Here is a 26111-nt window from a genome sequence, read left to right on the forward strand (position 1 = left end):
CCACCCTGAGGCCTGCCTCCCAGCAGGCGGTGCCCTGAGCAAGCTCTAACCCTGCCTTCTTCACTGCTGTATCCCTGGCACCCAGCAGGGATTCCAAGTAATAAATAATCACCTGGGTTAATTAATTCTATTAATCATGCATGTGTGCATCTGTCTACGTCTGTATGTTTCCAGCCATCTTCTAAGCACTTTACGTGAACTCATTCATTTATTCCTTACAAGAGCTCAATAAGGTAAAGCTTATAATTATCCTACTTTACAGAGGAAGAAACTGAGGCACTGAGATGCTAAGTAATTTGTCCTTGGTCCCAACAGTCTAGCACCACAGCCTAAGGAATGAGGCCACGCCAGGATCTGAGAGCTATTCTGAGGCCTGCTGTCTCACCCTGGCCACTCAGATCCAGCACCTGGAGAGAATGTCATCACAGCTCTGACAGCCAGCTGTTGTGACCATGGCCAGAAGGAGAGGGCAGCAGAGGCAAAGGGCTCCTCTCCCAGCAGAGCAGTCGCAGGGAAGGGACTATGTCCTTCTCGTAAACCTCCAAGCCCCACTCTAGCCACCTCCTCCTGGAAGCCTGCTGGCTGATCCCCGACTGCCTGTCTATGGCAGGGCATCAGGGCCCTGGTGAGTCATGGCTGGGCTCAAGAAAGAAGAAGTGGAGTCAGGAAGGCATAGCATGTGGGAAAACCCCAGGGAAGGGGGAGTGACCTCCTGCCAAGAACAGGCCCACAGAATACCCCCACGCCCGCTGGAGCCCCAGCACCCCTCAGGGCCCGCACCCTTAAGAGGGGAGCCCAGCTCCAATCCTAAGGTCCAGTTGAGGCCCAGTTGGGATGTTACCCAGTGACTTCTCACCCACCAGCCCTGAACACATCCCTAGTAGCCCCATCTCCCAGCCTTTGCTCACGGGGCTCCTGCGCCTCTCCGCCCTCTTCCTACCACCCCAGCCCCCAAGCTCAGCAGGCCTCGCCCTCTAGGCAGCCGCTAAGGGGCCCCCACAGAGCTGTTCCCCACTTTCTCCCATGCCCCTGGCTCCCTGCTCCTTCAGCCCCTTCTCCTCTAGCCAAGGGATGTGCGGAGCCATCTGCTCTCCCTGCTACGCCCGGGCAGGACTGGACACCTGGGCAGAGACGGGGGCTGATCCACCCCAGCCTGGGCCCGCCCCCTAAGAAGTCTGCTTTATTGGATTAGGGAAAACATGCACAGCAGCTCTTATACCTGGAGGCTGAGTGACATGTGAAGGTCCCAAGCTAGAAGAGGTAAGAGTAGGGTGACCATGTAAATTAGTCATATAAACCAGAAACACTTCTGAGAATTAAAAGAGGCACGATTAATACCTGTGTCAGGGCAATAGGTGTAAACAGGGCCTGTCCCCAGCAAAATGAGATGTGTGGTCACTACAGTTAAGAGACAGGGCTTTGGAGCCAGGCAGACCTGGGTTTGAATCCCAGCTCAACTGCACATCAGTCTGTGACCTCAAGCAGGTCACTTCATCTCTGAGCCCCATTTCCTGTTTGTCTCCAGGCTTACTGATAAGTCAATAGATGAGAGCCACCCCATGTCACCAGCACAACCTCCTCCCCCTGGCTGTGGCTGAAGGAGGCTCAGGCCCCACAGGTGAGCCAGGAACCTAACTTCATAACTACCACGCTTTCGTCCTCTTTCAAAAGGCCTGAATTATAACCTTCCCCCATACACAGGCCTCCCTTCACACCTTAGACTGATTTGGGGCCTCCTCAGGGCTCCCCCAGCCTCCACACTTCCAATCACTCAGTATGGCTGTATCAGTCAGTGTTTGCTGCACACGAATTGACTGCAGAGGACCCAGGACCCAGGCCTAGACCCCATCCTAGAGTCAGGACCTTCCCCCTAAGATGTCATGCAGGCCTCTGAGAGACCCAGCCCAATCCCAGCTCCTGGACTCTCACCGGCAGGACCACAGGGTGAAGCAGGCCTAACAATCTGGGGATATCTGTCTCCTACCCTGATGTCCCCTTTCTACAGGGGAAAACTATCCCGGCCACCCACTTCCTCATTCATGCCCTGGCCTCCTCAGGGGCCCAGGCCATGGTCCTATGCCTCTTGCTTCCTCCGTGGCTGCTTCTGCCCCTCCTCCTCCATCATGAGACCCAGAGGTCAGCACTTCCAGCACTCTTTTGGCTCTGTTCTATTCACTTCTGCCCAGGCCCCAGCACAGACAGCTATTCCTGGGGTCTCACTTGCTAGAATGGGATATCTGCAGCCTGCCTCTCAGCTCCTGCACACGCTGGGCGCCCCTAGAGCCAATCCTCTCCATGCCACCTGCAGTACCCAGCACAGAGGGGGCTTCAGCCAGTGTGTAGCGAATGAATGCATGACCACCATCCTCCTTGCAGCCTGGTCGCTGGAGGTCAGCAGCTCCCCACCTTTCGGTACAGCAGCACCCAGCTAAACCTGGAGCCCATCCTCAAGGCTTCCCCCAGCTCTCAATACTTTTCCCTGGGTCAACAGCCACCACTTGCTAAGCACCCACATTACATTGTTTCAGGCATTCTGTTTTTTTTTTTTTTTTCATTTAATGGCCCAGGATCGTTAATTTCATTGTACTCAGGACACACCTCTTCCTCCAGGAAATCTACTCAACTGCTCCCTCCTCTAAGCTCACCCTGTTGGGCTGTTCAAGGCACTCCACCACCAGGCCTACACCAAGCTTCCCAACAGGCCAGCCTTGCTGTCATGGGCAGGAGGCGGCAGAGGTCCTGTTGCCCACGGCAGCTCCAAGTGCTTCCCAGGCTCCTGAGGGCAGCAGGGGAGGAAGTTCAGCCCTCAGGGAGTTCACAGAAGTACTGAGTCCCTCCCTATTGTCCAGCCAGGGCTGGCCCAGAAGGAGGAGCAGGTACAGGTGTCTGCTGGGCCCTATGGAAAAGATAAGCCAAGGACAGAGAGTGGGGCTAGGGAGGTGGGTGCACAGACAGGACCTGGTTAGAGGCCTCTCTGTCCCCAGTGACTTGAGCACTGGGTCACTGAGTTCATTAGGGATACTTGGCAATTGTGGGGAGGGGAGGCCAGCCCCTATGCTCCACAAGCACCCCTCATACCACAGCCCCTCATACCACAGCCCTGGCACTGACTAAGTGCCAGCCCTCTGCACATCTATCACCCTGGACTGGGGGTTGGAGGGTCAGAGCCCACTTGAACTTGACAGTGAGGTAAGCCAACCTAAGCCTCCCCAATGGAATCTCCAGAGGGGTGCAGGGAGCAGCCACCAGAAATGGGGATCAGCACCAGGTCTCTAAAGGGCAGAGACCCCACAGAGGAGCAATGGGGTCTGAGCCCCAGAAAACAGGCACTGTGGGCGCCTGTAGACCCAGGAGAGCGGTTTATGGGTAGCTGGAGACCTGGAAAGCCCACGAGAGAGGGAGAGAGGAGAGAAAGGAAGGAAAGGAAAAAGCAAAGGGAAAAGAGGAGAAGTGGAAAGAAAGTGAAAGAAGACAGAATTCTGAGAGCAAAGGAGAAGGGAGAGGAGAGGACCCCATAAAGTGAAGACAGACAGACAGACAGACATGCCCCCGTGTCTGCCCTGCCCTCCCAGGCCCTTGGGTGGAGGGAGCCTCCCTCCCAAATGCCCAACAGCCCACCTGGGCTGCCCCTTGCTCACCCTCAGATGCCCGCTGGGTCCTGAGGCCAAGGGCTCCCGGCTCCGGCCAGGCAGGCTCAGCGTGTGCACAAGACTGTTAGTTTTGTGCCTGCCCCTGCCAGCCTGGGTCCCACTTGGACCCTGCTCCCCCGGTGTGTCTGAGGCTGCGTTCTCTTGGAGGCGTCTGGACCCAGGTATGGCTCTGGGCGTGTGATGATGTGTGTCCCTGGGTGTTTGTGAGTCACTTCTCTGCGTGCGGGTGTGTTTCTGTGTGTAACTGTGATCTGTCCTGGAGAGAGTGAGAGAGTGAGTGTGTGTGTCTGCGCCCAGCTCTGGTCTCCAGTGGCTTCCTGCTCCCCCCTCCCCCGCCCCCTGCAGCCCCAGCCAACACACACTTCCTGAAAACATTGACTGAGAAAGAAAAAAGTCACCCAGAATCCCGCGGGGCTGACGCTTCCTCCCCGCCTCCCAGCTGCACTCCCCTCCCAGGCTGGGATGGGACAGCCAGCAGTGTCTGCTGGGGCCTTATGGGGAGGACACTCAGGAAGCCCTGATGCTGGCTGGCCCTTGAGGTGGCCTCTCCCCCTTCCCACCCCTACAGTGAGGCCCAGAGAGGCTGGGAAAGAGGCTCTTTGAAGGGAGCAAGTTCTGCCACAGCAACAAGTGATCAGCCTTCAGGAAGACTGGGGATTGGCTGGGCCGCAGGGCAGGGAAGGGCACAGGAAGGAAGCCGTGCAGTGTGACTCCAGCTGGGCAGCTGCCCCCACTGGGCAAATACTCCCTTTTCCTGAGAGATCTCCAGGCATCCAGGTATCAGAGAAGGAAACTGAGACTCAGAGCAAGCTGGGAGGGGATCTGTGGAGTGACCCTGGAGCCCCAGATCATGAATGACTCCTCTCACTCTCAGAGGAGCAAGTTCAAAGGGCTCATGTCCATGACACTTGTGGCTGGGCAGACCTGGTCCGAGGCCAGGAGGCAGGGTCTGAACACTGGCTTCCCTCTGCTGGGCTGGGAGACTTTAGGCAAGTTTCACAGCATCTCTGGATTCCTCAGCAAGTTCCCTACCACAGGCTTATATAACCAAGGGGCTGAGGACTCTAGGGGTGGAGTGTGGAGTAGGGTTCCCCAAGCCAGGCAGAATGGTAAGCCTGGTTCTGAGAGCCCCAGGCCTTGACAGGGCAGGGAGGAGAGAACCCTATCCTTGCTTGTTTTCTGATTTGCTGACACCTTGGTCTGTGGCCTAGGCTCCTACCTCAGCCTCATTTTTCCCACCTGACTCCTCTGAAGGCCTCTCCCTTCTCAAGACATCTGGGGTGACAAGGGTTGGGTAGTAGGATGGGGGAAAGGGATTTGGTGCAGTGAGCTCAGGGCCCTTTAACCCTATGGCCCATATTAATATACGCCTACATGCAGCCCAAGCTCAGCACCCGGCAGTACATATGCTCTCGTGGCATTATCTATTCACCTACATGATGGATACTCACCGGAGGGCTATTAGGCCCCCAGCACTGTTCCAGATGTTGGGGATTCGGCAGTAAACAAACACCAGCAAAGCTCCTGGCTCTAGCAGAACTGACATTCTAGTGCATTCAACTGCACACTCTGGGCAGCACATGTACACACATGTGCATGTGCTGGCTCACACCTGACAGTACCCAAATAACACACATGCCAATTCACTACCCACACAGCGTATGCAAGCTCACAAATGAACCCACACAGTGTTGGGGTCCCAACCACAGCAGTACACATGAGCACATGTATGTGTGCACACATGTCCCAGTAAACTCACACACCACTTCATGTCACCACTGAAACTGCACAAATCCCTATATGCTTTTTACATTGTAGGATTACGCATCGTCACCCTCAGAACCTGTGTGAACGTGTAAATACTCAGATACACTACGACTCTGACAGCTTAGACAACCACCCACACCTATGCACGCGGGTGCACACGCACAAACGGGTGCAGGCACGCCCTCGCACTGAGTCAAGACCCTGCGAGTATACATGTGCACACACAGCGAGATCCTCAAATTCCACTGAGGATTCTGGGGATAGGCCTCAGTCACCACATGATGTTGTGTGAAAGGCCCTAGGTTGTGAGCTGGAGTAGGAAGGCCATGTCATGAGCCATGTGGTGGGACCCGCAAGGGGGGCGGGGGCAGGCAGAGGCAGTGTTCCGCCATGCACCATGGAGCCTGGGGCAGTCACAGGAAGGGGCCAAGAGGGGACAGGATGGCCAGTCAGGCTCCATGTTGGCCTTCACCCTGATCACTACACATACATGAGGCCCCATCTGCTCTGAGTTTTTCTACCATAGGGCTTTGAAGACTTTATACACCCTACGAGCCAAGGACGGCAGATGCCCACGACTCCAAATCTTAAAGACCCCAGGACATGGGAAGCCAGGCTTAGCAGCTCAGCCCTAACCCTACTCTGCCCCAAAGAATAGTCCCAAGTTTAGCCGGGTGCGGTGGCTCATGCCTGTAATCCTAGCACTCTGGGAGGCTGAGGCGGGCAGATTGCTCGAGGTCAGGAGTTCGAAAACAGCCTGAGCAAGAGCGAGACCCCGTCTCTACTATAAATAGAAAGAAATTAATTGGCCAACTAATATATATAGAAAAAAATTAGCTGAGCATGGTGGCACATGCCTGTAGTCCCAGCTACTTGGGAGGCTGAGGCAGGAGGATTGCTTGAGCCCAGGAGTTTGAGGTTGCTGTGAGCCAGGCTGATGCCATGGCACTCACTCTAGCCTGGGAAACAAAGCGAGACTCTGTCTCAAAAAAAAAAAAAAAAAAAAAAAGAATAGTCCCAAGTTGCAGGAAACAATTTTATACCAATTCTCTCAGCACAGAATGGATTGTGGGTTCTCTAACTACAAGGGCCAGACTCCTGACCATGGGGCCCAGTCTCCCCCAGAGGCTGGCTAAGTAGCTACATTCAGACTAAAGCTCTGAGAGCAGGAGCCAGTTCCCTGGGGTCCAGGGGTGTGGACAGGACTCTCACCCTACCCACCTGAACTCGGGTATCAGTGCCAGGAGGGCTGTAGAAGGCTCTAGAAGACCATGGAGGGCACTTGATGGGGAGATAGGCCCAAGGGGCAGCTCGTCATCAGAGTCACACGGCTAGCTGGGCCTGACCCAGCTGTCCTGCCTCATGAACAGGAATCTAGGCCTCTACTCCCCCACTGGGGTTTGGCTCCTCAGCCTTTGTGAGATCCCTAAGGACAGGGCCCTGTCTCCTCCCCTTGTTCACCTACTGCCAAGCCCCAGAGACAGACAGATGGACAAGACAGTCTGTCTCCTCCACCCTCCAGAGGATGGGGTTGAAAGCAAATAGGAATTATTCCTGCGTGCAGAATGGCCACTAGAGGGCACACGGGCACCAGGAAACTCCAAACTGAGCTTCTAGCAAGACACCTTAGTACCTCTTCCCTGTGTGAACCCAGGAAGGGCATAAACCTTTTTTGTACTTCTACCAATCAAACCTCAAAACACAACAGCCCTGGCCTGGCCTTCAAGGCCCCCTGATTTAATGTACCTCCTGCGTGGAGGGAACCTCCCAGAGCCTCCACACAGGGCCCTCCTACCCTAAGTATTTACTTGGCATTGATCCAGCCAGTGCCCCATCCCTGCTCTCAACCTTAGTTTCCATGCCTGAAACCTCCCAGAAGGCTTGCTGCAGGGACCAGCGAGATCACGTAAGCAAAGAGCCCAGCAATAACAGGGACCACGAGACCTCTCTCTGTACATCCCTTCCTCCTCCAAGAAGCCTTCCAAGATTAGCCTGACTTGGCCCAAGCGCTTTAATAAATCCCTGAACACACATCTCACCCTGTCTGGGGATGCTCCCTCGTGGCTGCCCCCCAAAAAATAGCAAGAAGGGAAGGCATATGTGAAGGGATTAAAATGGAACAGCCTCAGAAGTAGAAGGAAACTCAATAAAACAAGGGGTACCAGGAGCTATGGAGGGAAGAAAACAGTACTGAGGAAGAAAGAGGGTGAATAGGACAAGGCCTGAGAAGTGTCCTGGGATTTTGGTGACATGTGGCAGTAGGATGGGGAAAGGGTGTGAGGAAACACAAGCACCAGGGATTGGGAGAGCCACTGTCCTAGGCATCCCGTTCCCTCCATGTGTTGCCCCCGATGCCAGCAGGTACCCATCCTCCCAGTGTCTCACACTTGCCAGGTCCTAGACTGAGCTTCAGGCCTCTTCCCAAGCTCACTCCCACCCCTGGGTCCCAGTATCGGTGATGGCGCCATTGTCCACCCAGACGCACAAGATGGAAACCTAGAGGCCATCGTGACGCACCAACCCCGACCCCAGGTGGTCCCCATCCTGTCCATCTAGGACCCACACCTGGCTCTAATCCCCCTACTCCCCTGCAGGCTGGTTAGCGCAGCCTGAGTAGGGCCTCACCTGGCCCTGTGCCCCAGCCCCCTCCCCCAGCAGCCAGTCATCCTTCCTGCACTTCGATTCCTTTGCCTAAAACTTCCCTGGCCCCTGAGCCTGGCCTTCACAGCATGTCCCACCAGCTCCGTCCCCAGGCCTCACCTGCACCTGCCCAACGGTGCAGTCGCACCATCGCCCAGAGTGCCCAGACAGCGCTTCCCTCCTCTGAGCTTTGCGCACGCCGCTCCTTCCGCCTGAAGCTCATTTCTTACCCCAGCACTCAAGGCCACAAACTCCCCATGCACCCTCTGGGATCCCCTGCTGTGTGCCTCCCACCCTGAGTGGCATCTACTCACCTCACCAGCAGGCGGGGGGGCCTAGTGCGGGGGGGCACAGGCGGAATGCTTGGCTCTGCCAAATGCCGCTTGGCGGGCAACGGGGGCAGCATGGGCTCTGGGGCAGCTGTGGACGGGGCAGCTGTGGATGGGGCAGCTGTGGACGGGGCAGCTGTGGACGAGGCGGTAAAGCAGGTGGGCGGAAGGCAGCTCCTCCGGGGCGGGATGGGCGGGGCAGTGGGTAGCCCCTCGTCCTCTCCAGCAGCAGGCATCGGCTCAGGTGGAATGGCAGGCACAGGTGGAGAGCGGAAGACATGGCGCTTCATGGGCACAGGGCGTGGGGCAGGGCGAGGTGCAGGGGCTGGAGGGGTATGGGCCCGGAGCAAGCCAGCCAGGACTCGGCGGCGGTGGCCAGGGAGAAGCATGCCCATGTCCATCAGGCGGGTATCACTGAGGCCCTGGCACTCGGTGGCCCACACCAGCCCATGCTGCTCAAAGAGCCCGGTGTACTGCTCCAGGTGCAGTGCCCGCAGCCACTCGGCCACGGACAGTGCAGCATCCCCGGCCTCTGCCATGGTTCCAGCAAGCAGAGGCCGGACAGGCAGGGCTCTGTCCAGACCTGGAATAGACAGACGGGCACAGGTCAGAGGCGTGGCTGCCCAGGAGTGGTCCCCTGATCACCTGATCAGCATCCTTCATGGCTCTCTCATGCATCGATTCAAGTTCTATCCTTGAGCTTCCTCCCCTGTGTTCCATATGCCAGGCAAGGCCAGGTATAGCCAGGTCATCTCTGAACATATGGGCTTTCCTCTCTGCCTAAAACTGCCCTGCCCTGCCCCACCCTACCCCTGTAGCCTCCTAGCATCCAGCTCACAGCTCCTTTTCTAGGAAATCCGCCATAACATATGGTGTTGATAACACCCCATACCCACATACACAGCCTCGGCCACTGCTATGAGACTGGCCAGTGGCATAATCGGGGCTATGTCTGGCACCCCCTCTTCCCCACTGCCCTCTGCAAGACGCAGGCCAGGGCCCAATTCCCTCTGAGGCACCAATTCTCAGCTGAGGGCCAGGCCCCGAGGCTTAGTGAGTATGGATGGGACTGAAGGACACCACTGCTGGTCCCTCTGCTGCCCAGTCTGGGAGCTGAGGCTCACCTCATCCCACCTCCGGCCCCTAGAGGAAGCAAAATGCTCCTGGAGGTGAGTGAAGCCAGCATCACACAGCCTCTGGGGTCCTGGCCTTGGAAGTTAGCGCCCCTCCTACTGCCTAAGCAGGGTAAGGCCACTCATTTGTTCTTTCAAAATAGCCTTGCACTGGGCAGTGGGGTCTCAGGTTCCCTCCCTGCACTCAAGAGCTCCTGGCCTGGTGGGAGTCAAGAGATGATGTGAAGAGAAAGTGACCAGAAGAGAAGGTGATTAACAAATCAAAGGGGAGAGTCATCTGATCATCTTCACAGACACTAAAGAGGCAGATGATAAAACCTAATACCCAGCTTACTTACACAAACGAAAATCTTACTAAAATGGAAATAGATGGATACTTCCTTAAACAAAAAACCACCACCCTGTTTAATGGAAAAATAATAGAAAAATTCCCATTAAAGTTAGAAATGAAACAAAGATACCCATCTCACTATTATTATTATTCACATTGCTCTGAAAATCCTAAACAAAAATAAACAGGGGGTACAAAAGTTGGAAAGGAAGAGATAAACTATCCATCAGTTGCCAATAAAGTAAGTTTTGAGTTGGAAGGCCCAGAAGCTCAACTGAGCAACTGTTATAACCATTAAAAGAATTTACTTAGGACAAAGTAGGATGGAAAAAAAAAAAAAAGAATTTAGTAGGATGGTAGGATTCAAAATTAGTGTAACAGTAATCAACATTTATAAACAATAGCCAGGTAGAAACCAGGATGAAAGACCCCATTTATAATAGCATCACAAAATATAAAATACCAAGAATAAACTTCATAGGAAATATATAAGATCATATGAAGAAAAATTTGGAGTGTTAGTGACGAACAAAAAAAGGAGCTAGACAAATGGGAAGGCATAGTAAGTTCTAGAGAGAAGACATCATAAAGATATTCATTCTGAGTTAATTCATAAATAAATATACACGATCCTAGAGGTTTTTTTTTTTTCTTTTTGGTTTACACCTATGCTGTAAGACACAATCCTATTAAATATACACACAGAAGGATTTTTTTGATAAGCTGATTTGAAAGTTTATGTGGAAAAATAAACAGGAAAAGCCAAGAAAATTCTGGAAGTGGTAGGGCAGGGAGGAGAATAAAGAGTAGGAATTGGCCTCACCACATTTTAAAATACATTATAAAGCCACAATAATTAAAACAGTATATGGTACCAGCATGTGGACAGATCAATTAAACAGAACAGAAAATTCAAAAGTGGACCCAAATACATATCACAATTTTATGTATAATAAAACTATCATCTCAAAATAGTGGGGAAAGGATAGATTATGAAGTTGGTGGGACAGCTCTGAAGTAATTAAGACAAAAACTAAGGTGGACCCCTACCTCACACCTTACAACAGGATAGATCAAAGATTTCAGTATAAAAAATAAAACCGGCTGGGCACGGTGGCTCACACCTGTAATCCTAGTACTCTGGGAGGCTGAGGCGGGCGGATTGCTTGAGGTCGGGAGTTCGAAACCAGCCTGAACGAGACCCCGTCTCTACTATAAATAGAAAGAAATTAATTGGCCAACTAATATATATAGAAAAAATTAGCCGAGCATGGTGGCGCATGCCTGTAGTCCCAGCTACTCGGGAGGCTGAGGCAGTAGGATTGCTTGAGCCCAGGAGTTTGAGGTTGCTGTGAGCTAGGCTGACGCCACGGCACTCACTCTAGCCTGGGCAACAAAGTGAGACTCTGTCTCAAAAAAAATAAAAATAAATTTAAAAAAATAAAACCATGAAAGGATTTTTAAAAATCATGTCAGAGAGGAAAAGCCTTTTGGAAATGATACAAACCCAGAAGGTACAGAGAAAAGACCGAAATATTCAACTCTATAAAAATCAAGCACTCCTGCATGGTAGAAAGCATCATAAGCAAAGCTAAGAGATAGGTGTGGCACAGTGGCTCATGCCTGTAGTCCCAGCACTTTGGGAGGCCGAGGTAAGAGGATCACTTGAGGCCAGGAGTTTGAGGCTACAGTGAGCTATGATAAGGCCACTGCACTCTAGCCTGGGTGACAGAATGAGACCTTGTCTCAATAAAATAAAATAAAATGCTAAGAGATAAATGATAAACTAGGGGATCACAACCACTCATGTTCCAAACAAAGGGCTCATCTTCCTGAAAGTTAACAAGCACCCAGAAATAAAAAACAGATCAATGACCTAACAGAAAAAAATTGACAAAAGAATACAAACAGAGAAATTCACAGAAAGGAAAATAGAAGTGGCTCTTAAACATATGAAAAGGAACTTAACCTCCCATGCTAAGAAATACAAATGTAAAATATACTGGAATACTACTTTCCTACCTATCAGACTGACAAAGAGCAAAAAAGTGTGAAAATACAGGGCATGGGTAATGGAGAGGGACGTTCCCCTCCCCAGCCCTCTAGGGAAGGCAATGCCACACTAACTACAGAAACCCCAAGGAGTGCATTCTTGTGACCCGGCCACCTTTAGCCATTTATCCTGCGCTTTTATTAGCATACACCCCAAATGACACACATATAGTTAAGGTTATTTGGCAGCAGCCTTTGTGTATAAGAACAAAAGACTGGAGGAGGGGATGGGTATATACAACCAAACAAGTAAGATGTGCAACGTTTAGGGGATGGACACGCTTAAAGCTCTTAATCGAGGGGGGAGGGCGGCATGGGCAATATATGTAACCTTAACACTTGTACCCCCATAATACGCTAAAATAAAAAAATAAAAAAAATAAAAGACTGGAAATAACCAAAATGCCCATCAACTGGAGAATGGTTAACTAAATTATGGTGCAGTCAAACAATAGAATATTCTAAGTGGCCATGAAAAATGAGGAAACATCTTACATATTAGCATGGGATAACTGCCAAGATATATTGTTAAATAAGTAAAGCAAAGTACATAACAGTTTGTGTAACATTCTGCCCTTTTGCAAAAAAAACAAACAAAAAAAACAAACACAGGGAAGGGGTCAGTGGCTCATGCCTATAATCTCAGCAATCTGGGAGGCCATGGCAGGATCTCTTGAGGCCAGGAGTTCAAGACTAGCTTGCGCAACATAGCCAGATCCTGTCTCCACTAAAAAAAAAAAAATTTTTTAATTAAAAACAAAACAAAACAAAAAACAAAGGGAGGGGGCACAGTGGCTCACACCTGTAATCCTAGCACTCTGGGAGGCCAATGTGGGAGGAATGCTAAGGTCAGGAGTTTGAGACCAGCTTGAGTGAGACCCTGTTTCTACAAAAAATAGAAAAAGTAGCCAGGTGTGGTGGTGCAAGCCTGTAGTCCCACCCTGTAATGCACCCTGCTCAGGAGGCTGAGGCAGGAGGATTGCTTGAGCCCAGGAGTTTGAGGTTGCTGTGAGCTGTGATGACTCCACTGCACTCTAGCTGCTGGCAACAGAGCAAGACGCTATCTCCCCAGCGCAGTGGCTCACGCCTGTAATCCTAGCACTCTGGGAGGCTGAGGCAGGTGGATTGCTCAAGGTCAGGAGTTCGAAACCAGCCTGAGCAAGAGCAAGACCCCGTCTCTACTATAAATAGAAAGAAATTAATTGGCCAACTAATATATATAGAAAAAATTAGCCGGGCATGGTGGCACATGCCTGTAGTCCCAGCTACTCGGAGGCTGAGGCAGTAGGATTGCTTGAGCCCAGGAGTTTGAGGTTGCTGTGAGCTAGGCTGACGCCATGGCACTCACTCTAGCCTGGGCAACACAGTGAGACTCTGTCTCAAAAAAAAAAAAAAAAAGACCCTGTCTCAAAAAACAACAACAACAACAACCAAAAAAATACAACAGAGGGAGACCATGGAGCAGTGTGCATCTAGGGGCAAAGGCATAAAGTATCTCAGAAAAGACACATGGGAGGAAGGTGACAGCAGTGTCCAGTTTTCTCTGAGGAGGAAAACTGAGGGGACAGAAGCAGATCCAGAGTTTATGGGGCCTGAAGCTTACACAATTTGGATGCCTTTTTTAGGAAAAAGAATATAAGAATATCTTACTTTTGAAAAATTCACAAAACACATGACCATGTTCACATGTTGCCTGGTCCCCTCTCTGGATCCTCGAAGGAACCCTGAACCTCAAAATCCACCTCCCACAGGGAGGGAAACCTTTCACGCTACATCTTTTTCTATCACCTAAATTTTTAACTAAGTGAATTTCAAAAATAATAATAATTTTAAAAGGTTACTCAAAGGATCCAAAGGAAGACATAAACAGAAGTACACTCAATGGGCTCTGATTTGATGGCTCTCAACATTATAAAGAGGTCAGTTCTTTCCGGGTTAAACTAGAACTTTAACATAATCCCAATTAAAACTACCAACTGGAATTTGTTTAGACAGATTCTAAAGCTCATATAAAATTATATTAAACACTTATTGTTAAGTGGAAAAACAAGGTACAGAACAGTGTTATATAAACAACTGGGTTAAAGAAAAAGAAAAAGTATACATACACTGTGTACACGCAAAGATATACACAGAACACTCTGGACAGATATATAAGGAACTACCCTTGGGGAGAAGAATTAGCAGCTGGGAAGACAGGAGACACTACACCCTTCTGTATCTTTTTAAACTTACACTATTTTCCAAACACATAAATACAACTTAAAAGAGAATGTGATAATCATGACTAGAGCCTGGGAATGAGAAAGAGAACAAAATTCACCAGGCAAGGTGGGGAATCCACTAAGCAGACACATACACCCAACCTCCTAATCCAGCCTGCTGGCCCCTGCCTGTCCCCCTCAAAGCCCTGCTGGGAAGCTCTTAGCAAGCTCTGGGCTCGCCCTCCACCTCCCAACCTCAGTTCTTAAAATGGGAAATGGGACATCAGGTCTTGGCCCCATTGAGCCTCCTGAGCTTCCCCTGACTTCAATGTGGGGGCCTAGCCTGCCACGCCACGCCCCGTCCCACCTTCCCACCTCCTGACTCACCTCCTGGGCCACCAAGGACGCCCGGGTCTCCCAGAGACGGCAGCTACTCTGAACAGTTCCTCATCTCAGCCTGAGCCGGGAGCTGCAAGGACAGGGATGGAGGAGGACATCCATGAGGCAAGTCGGCTTTGAGCACCCAGGATACTAGAGCGGGAGGAGCGAGGGGAAAGGCAGAGGAATGGGGAAAAGAAAAGGAAGGAAGAGAGGAAGGGAAAGAAAGGGAGGAAGAGAAGGAAGAGGGAAGGAGTCCGGGAACCTGATGGAAGCCGGTGGTGGAGCTCAGACGAGAGGAGGGCTTCCAGCAGGGGTGAGGAAGGCAGATGCACAGGCCTGCGGGGCACGGGGGCCGCACAGGTAAAAGGGAGGCAGGGCTGCGCTCTCTGGCCTCCCCAGTGGCTGGGAGGTCTGCAGGGCAGGGACTGCCAGGGAGGGCGGAGAGGAAGGGGCAGATGTGGCGTCATGACTAAGGTGGTCTCCCCAACACAAGTGTCAGGAGAGGTGGGGGGCCCTGGAGTCCCGGGGCACAGGACGCTCTCCACTAAGCCTAGGGACCACGGAGTGGGCTGAGGGCACAGGAAGGGCAACTGAGTCAGAGGCGTGAGACCCCAGGGGCCCAGTCCCTAAACATGTGGGGAAGGTTGAGGAAAATGGGCCAAAAGAGGGTGTTTCTAGGCAGAAGGAGAAAGACCAGGACATCCCTGAGGACAGGCCACCACCCCTGCTGCTCTGCACAGATGGCCAGGGCTCTGTGGGGTTAGGGCCTGGTGTGGAATGGACCGGCCCTGCCCACCCCCCACCCCCACCAGGCCTGGAGCAAAGTCAGGTCCACTAGGGTAGGGTTAACCTGGACACCGCTATACTCTGCATAATGGCCTCATCGGGTATTCATAACCATTTTACCTTTTATTAGTTACGTATTTATCTTAAGTAGACTCCAGAATTATCATTGCTTAAGGTAGGGTTAAAACAGGTATACGTTTTAAAAATGAGTATTTCAAAAACCCATTTTAAGTAACTAGAAAGTACTTTGAGTGAAAGTATTGCTAAAAATGGCAGTGCTACTCCAATGACAATTTAAAATAAGATGTAGCCATATCAATAGTGCTTACTATATGCCAGGTCCCTAAGCACTTTATATAATATTAGCTCATTAAAGCCGCACAGCAGCCCTATGAGGTCCACATGACTGTTCTCACTATTTTAAGATGAAGAAACTGAGGCAAAAGGGGGTTGAAAAGTCACACAGCTTGGAAGGGACAGTTGCAGTATAGTCTAGTCCTGTGTTCTCTGACACAGCAGCCAGCAGTAGCCACATATGGCCACTGGACACCTGAGATGTGTACCCCAAAATGAGGTGTGAATTCTGAACACACTGGGTTTTGAAGACTTAGTACAAAAAAAGAATGCAGGCCGGGCGCTGTGGCTCACGCCTGTAATCCTAGCTCTTGGGAGGCCGAGGCGGGCGGATTGCTCAAGGTCAGGAGTTCAAAACCAGCCTGAGCGAGACCCCGTCTCTACTATAAATAGAAAGAAATTAATTGGCCAACTGATATATATATATATATAAAAAAAATTAGCCGGGCATGGTGGCGCATGCCTGTAGTCCCAGCTACCCGGGAGGCTGAGGCAGGAGGATCACTCGAGCCCAGGAGTTTGAGGTTGCTGTGAGCTAGGCTGACGCCACGGCACTCACTCTAGCCCGGGCAACAAAGCGAGACTCTGTCTCAAAAAAAAGAATGCAAAATATTTCAATATTTTTTCCTGCTGATTACATGATAAAATAGTAATATTGGCCAGGCATGGTGGCTCATGCCTGTAAACCTAGCATTCTGGGAGGCCAAGGCAGGAGGATCACTTCAAGTCCCGAGTTCAAGACCAGCCTCAGCAAGAGTAAGACCCCCCTCTCTACTAAAAATAGAAAGAAATTAGCTGGGCAACTAAATATAGAAAAAAAAAATATTAGCCGGCCATGGTGGCATGTGCCTGTAGTCCCAGCTACACGGGAGGCAAAGGTAGGAGGATTGCTTGAGCCCTGGAGTTTGAGGTTGCTGTGAGCTAGGCTGACACCACGGCACTCTAGCCCAGGCAACAGAGCCAGACTCTGTCTCAAAAAAAACTCCACAAAAAACAAAAATATTATAGATATTTGGATAAAATATGTTACTAAAATTAATTTCACTTCTTTATTTTTAATGTGACTACTGGAAAGTTTACATTGCATTTGTGGATTGTACTCTATTTCTACAGGACAGTGCCATTCTCAATTCTTAACTACTCTGTTAACTGCCCCTCAAAACACAAACTGAGCCCCTGCCATAGGCCAGACCCCACACTCAGGGTTTAACACAGATTGATCGGTGATGGTCCCAACCACCCTACTGGAATGTCCAGGTATGGGAAACAGGAAACCACTTCTCTCCCTGAGAAGAGCCTGGCCCCCTAAGGGGCCTCTCTCAAGTTCCTACTCCAGCACTATCTCTGGCCAAGGTCAAAGACAAGGGGACTCAGCTCTGACACCCCTTTGGGACAGCCCAGTACAAGGAAGACACTGGAAGCATCAGCTAGACCTCAGACCTGGACTGGCCCTCCAGGAACCTCAGGTGGGAAGGGATCAGACACCACCAACCAGCGAAAACAGCCCAGGGGCCCCTCACCAGGATGGAGTCAGGGAAGGCTTCCCAAAGGAGGCAGCCCCCTGAAAAACAAGTGCAGAGCAGTGCCCTACTAAGCCAGATTAGCCTGAGGCAAAGAAAGAATCGGAATTACTGGTCCTTTCATTATTGAAAAGTTTGGTGTTTTATATTTTGTTCATCATAGATTTTTGTAATAATTTTGATTATTTTAAATGGCATTAAAATATTACAGACCTTGATTACTGAGCTTTTTGGCAGCCCCTTAAAATTCTGCACCAGAGGAGAGCACCTCACTTGCTCTACCCTAATCCCAGTCCTGCTTTGGAGGTGTAAGCCCCTCAGCTGCTATGACACATCAGAGTCGTCACCCTTAGAGAGGCAGGGACCTAGCGGAAGGGAATGTCATCTTATTGCAACGGCACAGCCTTGAGTTCCCCTCCTCCCCCATCCCCAGGGCCCAGTTGGGCTCCAACACCCTCATCCCACCCTGCTCTGCTCTCCCATCTCCACCCTGCATCTCTCTGCTTGCCAACCACGGTCCCACCCTTCTCAGAACCATTCTGCAGTGTCCAGTGCCCTCAAGTGCCCCTCAGCCATCATTCAACTTGGCCCGGCCCTGACATCTGTAGATGAAGAAACGAACACCCACAGGGAGGAAGTGACTTGCCTAAGTTGTCAGTGACATACCCCAAGCCCCAGCCAGGATGGGCCAGCCCCAGCCACGACTTCCTCCATGTCATTTCTTATACCAGGCACCCCGCCTAGGGAACAGGGAGCCCTCGAAATTGCCTGCTGACAATGAGTGAATAAACAGTATCCTCCCACCTTCAGGTACTGGCTCCACGCTGCCTCCTCCAGAAAGTCCCCCTGACTGTCCCCTCAGGCTCCTGGGCTGAGCCATGCAGTTCAGCACTGCTCCTACTTGCTCTCTGGTTGCTCCATTTGTGGGGGTCTACTTCCCCCCAACTGCCAATGTAACGTGGGGTATCCTTACAGTCTGTACCCCTTCTTGTGCCCCCTGCCCTCCACGGTGGAGCCCAGGACCTGGCTGGGCTCACAGGGCACTCAGTCTTAGCCCAGAAGTGAGCTCGGGCCATCTGGAATCTCTGATCCTTGCCAGCCAGTCCTTCTTCAGGTCTGGCCTGAGTCCAGTCCTCTTGCTGTAGCCAAAACTTTTGCCCTTATGTCCTCTACCATTTCAACCCCAAGGCACAGTTTAAATCTAATCACCTTTTCTCTGTCCTAGCTCGTGACACTCTTAGCCACTACTGACTAGTGACACCAGTTTCACCAGCTGGACAGGAAACTTCCCGACAAGAAGATGACCCAGAGCCTTCGCCAAGGCAGGCATGCTGCAGCTTCCTTCATTTCCTAAGGGCCCACTGTTTGGCCACCATGCACCACCCCCCGCTAGACTTCCACCTTCATCTCATCACCTGGGGTTCTTGCTCCCTTTCACGGAGGCTGTGTGGGTGGAAACTTACCTGGGTCACTTGCTGGAGCCTACAGTAGCCTTCAGAGGATGTGAGAACCTCTGGTAGAGTCAGGGACGCTTCCAGAGGGGACTTCTGACCTGGGCCTTGGAGGATAAGTGGGAGAAAGGAAGGAAGCCATTCCAGGCAAAGGGGACTGAGTGTGCAAGGCCCAGGGACAGGAACGGATCTGGAGAATCTGGAGATGTTGGCGGGGCAGGAACAGAAGATAATTGGAGGTGTTTGGGGACTGGCCCTGGTCACCTGCAGAGCCTGCTGGCCTATGTGGGTGTGGCCTTCTCTTGAGGCTTCCCAGGGACCTCCTCCACATTCTGATTTGCATGAGTGAGTCAGCCCTGGGTCAGGCAGCCTTAAAGGTCCTAATCCCCCCCTTCCACACCCAGCCCTGGGGTCCTCTTGGCCAGGCCTCTTCTCCTGGATGCAGCCCCGGCGCCCCCTCTGCACAGAGCCCTGTTCTGGGTTCAAGGAAAGACCCAGCCCTGCAGGGAGCAGGAAGGGAGGAAGGCAGGCCCAGGAATCCAGACCTGAGCCCCAGCTTGTCCGCCCCCACCTCCCACACAGCCCACTCATGGCCTCAGGCCCTAGGTGTCCCAGCATGAGCAGGCTGGGCAGGCAGCCCAGTGTCCAGACCTCAAGAAACCCCTTGGCGCTCCCCACACAGGAACCAAGACACACACAGCCTGCTTTGGCCAGGCCTGGGTCTGCAAGCCACACTCCACAGGGACCACAAACACACACCTCCCACTACCTCAAGGGCCACACACCCCCCAGGGCCACACACACCTCCCACCCCACCCAATAACCACACAGCAGCTCTGCCCCTCCCCACCAGACACAACAATTCAACTGTGTACCACACACGGCCCCAGAGCCCTGTGACGCCTAATACGCCCGCCCGCTCCCCCGGCCCAGCCACCAGGTGATACCTCTGGGCAGAGCCACCCCGACGGCCACCCTCCTGGGCCTTCTCAGGACTCCACTAACTCAGGCAAGAAGCCTTAGAGATACTTCCCGTAGAGATGAGGAACTAGGTGGGGGTTGGGATCCCAGAGCAGAGGGTGCAGAAGTGGCCCCCCCACCTCCGGCAGAAGCAGCTCCCTCCAGCCCCAAGGCCAGGCAGCAGGTGCAGTCCTCAGGTGGGCGGCCAACTGGCTCCCGGCCAGGAAGCCTGTTCTCATCTCTCAGGGACTGGCGTGCACTGCATATGGATCCCAAGAAGACACACCGGGGTTTCTGCCCCTCCCCAGCCCCATGTCTCTGCTCTGTACCACTCCCTGGCACCAGGAGATTCCTGCCCTGTCCCTTCTGTGGTGATGCCTGTCTTCTGGGGCCTCTGGAGTGCTGGAGGCTGATGGGGAGCAGCCCCCCCAGGACAGAGAGGACCCAGGCGGGGCACCAGGGGCTGGTGAATGAAGAGCTACCTCAGCTACCCAGCTTGGAGCTGGGGGCCCATCGGCAAGTCCCTGGGCTCCAGGCCTGAGCCCCCTCCCCACCCAGGATGCAAAGCAAGTCTGGATTCCAGTCCTGGCTCCACCGCTTCTTGTATGAAGCCCTAGCAAGTCACATCACATTCTAAGCCTTAGTTTACCCTCTGCAAAGCAGAGCTGTCGGTCCCTGCCTCATAGAGCCTGGCACCCAGATAACCATGACCTGTTACCACGACTAGACTCTCTTATCTCCCGCTCACTCCTCCACTGGTAGGTAGTCATTTCCTGTTCCTGACCAGGGGGGCCTGGGTGCTGGGCTGATAGCCAGGCTCTAATCTAGGCCCCTCCAGCACCCTAAGGTTCTCAGTTACCCCAGACACCAATGACTACCACACCCCGCCTCCAGCCATGTCCCCCTGCTGAGCTCCAGACCGGACACAGCACCCTCCTAGAGTGCCCAGGTACCACGCATGCCCCATCCCACACCAAACTCACCAGCTCCCCTTCTGGGGTGAGGGCAGGGGGGATGGACAGAGGAGAGAAGAGCTAATTCCAACCCATGCAGGGCCTTGAAGCAAATTAGAAAAAGATGCCTCCTCTTCTAGGAGCCCCACACCAGGGCATGCAGCTCGGCAAGAAGAGGACAAGCTGGGTTTCAGTCCTCCCTCTCCCAGCTCTCACATCCCCTCCAAACAGGTACCCTTTGGCAGTGCACAACATGCACACCCACACGGTGGACCTGGTGAGAGGCAGGGCATTTAAAGAACCTTCTTGCAGCAGCCCTGTCAGCATCACCCTAATAAAACACTAAAACGCAGTTTTATTAATGAACAAGGGACATTAAAAATTAAGGGACAGTGGACATCCCCTACCCCAGTTTCAGGCCCAACCCTAACTCTCACCTGATCATGAAAGACTTTCACTTTCTACCGACTTCATATCTGTACTGTTTAAAGTTTTTACAATTGTGTATCACTTTTATAATTAGAAGAGAAACTAGTAAATGTATTTTAGGTCATTAGAATTGAGTTTATTCCAGTTTGTTCCCCCAAACCATGATTGTAAGGTAGCTTTATGACTTTAAATATAACATGCATGGATTACTAAAGGAGCTATTGTAAGTGAAACTGCTGATTTCCTGGGCCATCTGGAGTGCAGAGTGAGACCCCAAACCCCATCCGCCCTAGGAGCTAAGCCATAGCCAATGAAAAGATGGGTGCTCCCTCCCAGCACCCAGAGGCCAGCAGCACAGAGTGCAGCCCTAGGACTCTGACGTGGGAATGGACTGAGGCCCATCCATAAACATGGGGACCCATGCCAGGGTCCCCACGGTTTGTCTCCCAGACAGCATCTGACCCTACCATAGCCCTGACCCTCACCCACCACCACCCTAAACCTCACCCAGGGCCCCCCATACCCAAGCCCCACATCAGAAGACTCCCAGGTAGGGAGCGAGGTGTGGGATGAGGTGGGAAAGTCTGCAGCCCTCCTTCACAAACAGATGAAACTCAGAGTTAAATGGTTTGGCCTCCCCCATACGAGCCCCCTCCAGCCCACCACGTACTCCCAGCCTCTCCTCAGCCCCACATGGGTGGTCACTCAGGACCGCTCCTCCCCTTTCCCCCAGCGCCTTCCTGAGTTGCCATGTTTCTGGCATACCTTCTCCCCATCCCCTCAGCCTGCCTCCTGCCCTCCCCCACCTGCAGCCAGGCCCAACCCTAACTCCATATGATCCCACCCATGGGCTAACCTACCACGAGGTGGAGCCCCTGACCCGGGCCCTCCACAGTCCTCGCCCAGCCCGCCTTCCCTACTCTCCCAATCCCTCACCCTCTGGCCTCCCTGAAGGGTGGGTGACCCAACCAGCCCCACACCTGAGACCTGGGGTACCCCCACCAGGACCACTGGGCTGGGCCTGGCCCCTGCCCCTCCCCCTCAGGCACAGACACACCCCACTGGGGCTGGGGACTCCGCAGCACCCCCCTACCGCAAGGGGGGGCCTGAAGTGCCACAAGAAGCTCCAGGAAGATCCTCCTTTGTGACGACTGCCCCATGGGGAGCACAGGGAGGACTCTGAACGCTGTGAGATAGAAACAGGAAGAGACGGGGCTGACCGCAGGAGGGTGGGGGTACACAGGGCTGACCACAGAGTCACAAGTAGCAGGAGTGGACAGAACCAGAGTTACCAACGCTCACCCCACGCTGAGGGGCAGAGTGCCACACCAGCCCTGACAGGGAAGGGTAGAGGAGGCCACCAGGCTTGCTCCTCTGTGAGGCAACTGGAAACCTGAAGCTCCTCCCCCTGAGGAGGAGGGACTTGGTGGCTCCAGAGCTAGTGGCCCAGGGGAACAGGGACCCAGACCTCCCTCTCCCTAGATGGCCCCTGGAATAGAAAAACCAGAAAGTAAGCGGGCCCCTGGCTGCTGGCACCTGGAAGGGGAAGCTGCCCGTGTTGGTTGGTGGAGGTGACCAGGGTTGGGGCGTGGACTGGGGCCGGAAGGGAGAGAGGGAGGCAGAGGCACCGGGCCCCCTAGGCTTTGACCTCTAATTGCATGTGTGACCTCAGCCTCCCCCACTATATAACCAGACTACAGTCAGGAAGACTCCCTGACTCAGCCTCCCCATCCCAACCCTCCAACCCATTATCCAGCAGGGCCACAGGGAGCATTCTAACACGATCACCTGATCCAGCTATCCCTGCTTAAAGCAACAAAAGGTCACACTTATGGAGTGCTTACCCTACCAGGCACTGCACTAAACACATCACATGGACTGCCTCATATAATCCTCACAACAACCTAGGATGCAGGTGGTCTTAGCCCACTTTACACATGAGGCAACTGAGGCTCAGAAAGGTTAAGTAACTTGCTCAAGGTCACACACCAGCCAGAATCTGAACCAAGGGTGCTCTCAGAGGAGACAGTGTGGAGACACATGGAAGTCAGGTGGAAGAGGGAGGTTGAGTATAGACTGAGAAGAGCCTTGTAGGCCACACTAAAACACTCATCCTTACTGTCCAGACGACAGGAAACCACAGAGGACAACAGGGTGCTACAGGGATGGTGCACACTGTGACAGACAGGAGTTTTTCCTGCTATGGAACTTGAGAATTCACATAACTTCTCTGAGCCTCAGTTTCCTCATCTGTGTAATGGGATCATGACAGCTCCACCTCACAAATTTGTAAGTATAAATATACGCCTTCAAAATGGATCCCAAATCTGACCAATTCTCACCTCCCCCCCCGCAGTGACTTCCCCCTCCCTCAGAGTAAAAGCCAAGGCCAGCACAGGGCCCACCAGGCCCGTGGGCTCTGTCTCTCTGTGCTCCAGCCTCAGGGATGGGCACTCAAGCTCCCCTGCCTGGAATACTCTTGTCCAGACATCCGCATGACTCCCTCCCTAACTTTTTTGGGTATCTTCTCAAATGCAAGGCCTTTCTTTCCTGACCACTCTACCTAAAAAAGTACCCTTATCAGTCTGTCTCCCCACTGTGTTTCATTTTCCAGCATGTCACCTATTACTACCAGACACCATATTACAGGTATGTTTAATCGTTAATGTCAGTTTACTCAGCTGGAAGACTTAGGCCTTGTCTTAGTCACAGCTATGCCCTCAGTGGCTAGGACAGTGTTCAGAGAACGCTCACTAAATATCTAAAATATATGAATAGACATCCACAAAGGCCTGTGGCAGGGGCAGGGTGCACACAGAGGTGGGAACAAGGTGGCCAGGGGCAGGGTCTGCTGGGGCTGGCCTGAGAGGCCTTCGGTCCAGGCCCACCAGGCTCAGGAGGCTCAGGACAGGGGCCTGCCTGGCGAGATGGGCAGGGAGAGGCTAAGTGGACCAAGCAGGTGTCAAGGTTCAGACCAGAGGCTAGGAGTTGCAGAGCTGACTCTGAAGCTCCTTGCACCCTCCACGGCTGGGCCTGCCCCTTCTTTCAACCTCTGAGGCTGCCCTAGCCACTTCCTGCTGGGAAGCCCTCACCCGCACAGGGGAAGCCTGCACCCACTGCTCAACATTCCCCAGAGTGGGTCAGAACCAACCCAGACTTCCAGGAGTCTCTGAGGCCAACTCCACTTGCACCCCTTCCTCGCAGGTGCGGCCTCTCTCCTACCTGCCTACCCCTTCCATGGCTCTCTACTACCCAGGGGGGCTCAAAGGGCCTCCGCCCACTGGCTCCTGCCCTTGCCCCTCCTCCCTGGTCCCATTCCCTCCACTCCAGCTCCCAACACCAGCACTTCACCGCCAGGCCTGCGACAACCTTCTCTACCTCAGCCTTCAGGCTCGAGCTCCAGGAAGCTCTGGCCCCCAGGGTCACAGCCCATTCATACCACATATCACTATCTGTGACTGTATCTGCCACATACTCACTTTTTCACTCATCTCCACCCTGGCAGGCCAGGGTCTGAGTGCCCTGGGTCCCAAAGGTGGCACACAGTGAGGATCTGCTGACTGAATGAGCATTTCCCAATTCTACACACGGAGAGCAAGCAGCCCAGGCAAGTGAGGACTCGCCCATGGTCACACTGCAAGTCAGTGGCCGAAGTGTGACTAGAACCCAGCCTGCGGCCACCAGCACCAGGCGCCTCCCATTCCATCTAGTGCACCCCCCCAGTTACAGCTCTGCCTGCCCCCAGCACTCCACACCCCTAACCACTGCCCCTTAGGCACTTAGGAACCACCTACTCCAACATCCCCATTTCCAGAAAGGAAAGTGAGTCCTGGAGGCGCAAGACCTAGCCGGGGCCACACAACAGGTCAGGACCAGGACCAAGGCCCCAGCCCCCAGCCTGTGCTCAGTCCCCTCCAACAGCTTGTTCCTTGAATAACTGGGGGGTGGATGGAGTGCCCTCAGGTAACCTCAGAGACACTGGAGCAACTCCCCACCTCCAAGGCTAGGCAGCTCTGCACTGAGAAATGTGGGTTTTCAGGCCACGGGCAGTAGAGTGTCCTGGTTCACGTCCCTAGATCAGAAACTAGAAGAGAACCACCACACACTCAGATCCTCAGACTCCCAGGCTTAACACTCCCGTCTTCAGAGCTAAGAAAGAGACAGAGGAGGAGGAACAGCCGGGGTCTGAGCAGGTGAGGCAGGCCGTTCGCCAAGGCTCCAACATCCTTTCACCAAGCAAGGGAGACCCTGCCCCAAAGCTGTCCTTTTGTCATCTGAAACAGCGTCAGAACCCAGCCCTCCCCTGGGTGGTAGTGGGGTGTCCTGTTCTTGCCAACCAGGCACAGCATAGCCACAGGCAACAAACTGCTGCAGACCCGCACAGCAAGCAGCCCACCTGGATAAAGGTCCCTAATAAAGAGACTGGGAGACCGAGGCCCAAGTGGGGGAAAGCCGCGCCCCACTCACCGCTCACACATCCAGGTGTGCAAGCCAGGCCCTCCTACCCCAAACCCCGGGAACATGGAATGCTGACCACACCCACACAGATTCCCCCTCAAGGGATGTGGTGTAGACAGGCACTGGGAGGCATGACCCAGCGAGGGGCTCACCCAGCCAGGATGTTTTCCAGGAGGAGGGCACTTTCCTGCCGGGAACAGGCCTCCTTCTCTGTGCCGGGGGTGCTCTGAGTATAGCCGCTGTGCCCACAGGCCCAGACAAGCACCGCAAAGAGCTGGGGGAGGCACCGGATACTCCACATCCCTCAGCCAAGGCCCAGCCTCCTGCACCCTAAGGTGGGACCCCCCTCATGCTTCCCCTCAGGCTACCTGACTCAGATTTCCACCCACACTCTCTGTAGGGGCCCCTGAGCGTAGCTCTGACCCTTCAAGGCTTGACCTGGGTCTGCTGAGCCACACCCCATGCTGGCCCCAATGTCCAGCAGTATGATCCTGACTTTGCTCTTTGAGCCAGCCAGCCACCAGCCTCCCTGAGCCTCCCCTCGACCCAGCCCTAGCGTCCCCAGGGACAGCCTCTTTACTACCAGTGAATGCAGAGGGGCAGGCCCTGTCTCTTCCCAACACCGAGATGACAGCCTCTTCTGCTACCACCTAGGCCACGGGGTTCCCAGATTTCGAGAAAGGGAGGTGGCTGTGCTGGGGTGGTAGGAGCAA

General features: G+C 53.2%; 1 protein-coding gene across 10 annotated transcripts in view; it reads right to left on the minus strand.

Moving 5' to 3' along the window:
• The window catches only part of ARAP1 (ArfGAP with RhoGAP domain, ankyrin repeat and PH domain 1), a 63403-nt gene that overhangs the window by 31001 nt on the left and 6291 nt on the right, over window positions 1-26111 (minus strand). The window contains exons 1-5 of one of the 10 annotated variants that reach the window (XM_076002291.1): window positions 19546-19605; window positions 18611-18797; window positions 14494-14575; window positions 10975-11062; window positions 8372-8969 (exon numbers count right to left, since the gene is read on the minus strand). In XM_076002291.1, coding sequence (XP_075858406.1) covers window positions 8372-8925 — 554 coding nt within the window. In that variant the 5' untranslated portion in view covers window positions 8926-8969; window positions 10975-11062; window positions 14494-14575; window positions 18611-18797; window positions 19546-19605. Of the gene's footprint in view, window positions 1-3638; window positions 3969-8371; window positions 8970-10974; window positions 11063-14493; window positions 14576-17360; window positions 18480-18610; window positions 18798-19545; window positions 19620-26111 lie in introns of those variants that run through there. The other 9 variants (XM_012744888.3, XM_012744889.3, XM_076002289.1 and 6 more) reach the window with 9 other exon arrangements.

The sequence above is a fragment of the Microcebus murinus genome, chromosome 4 (assembly GCF_040939455.1).
Source record: "Microcebus murinus isolate Inina chromosome 4, M.murinus_Inina_mat1.0, whole genome shotgun sequence".
Classification (NCBI taxonomy): domain Eukaryota; kingdom Metazoa; phylum Chordata; class Mammalia; order Primates; family Cheirogaleidae; genus Microcebus; species Microcebus murinus.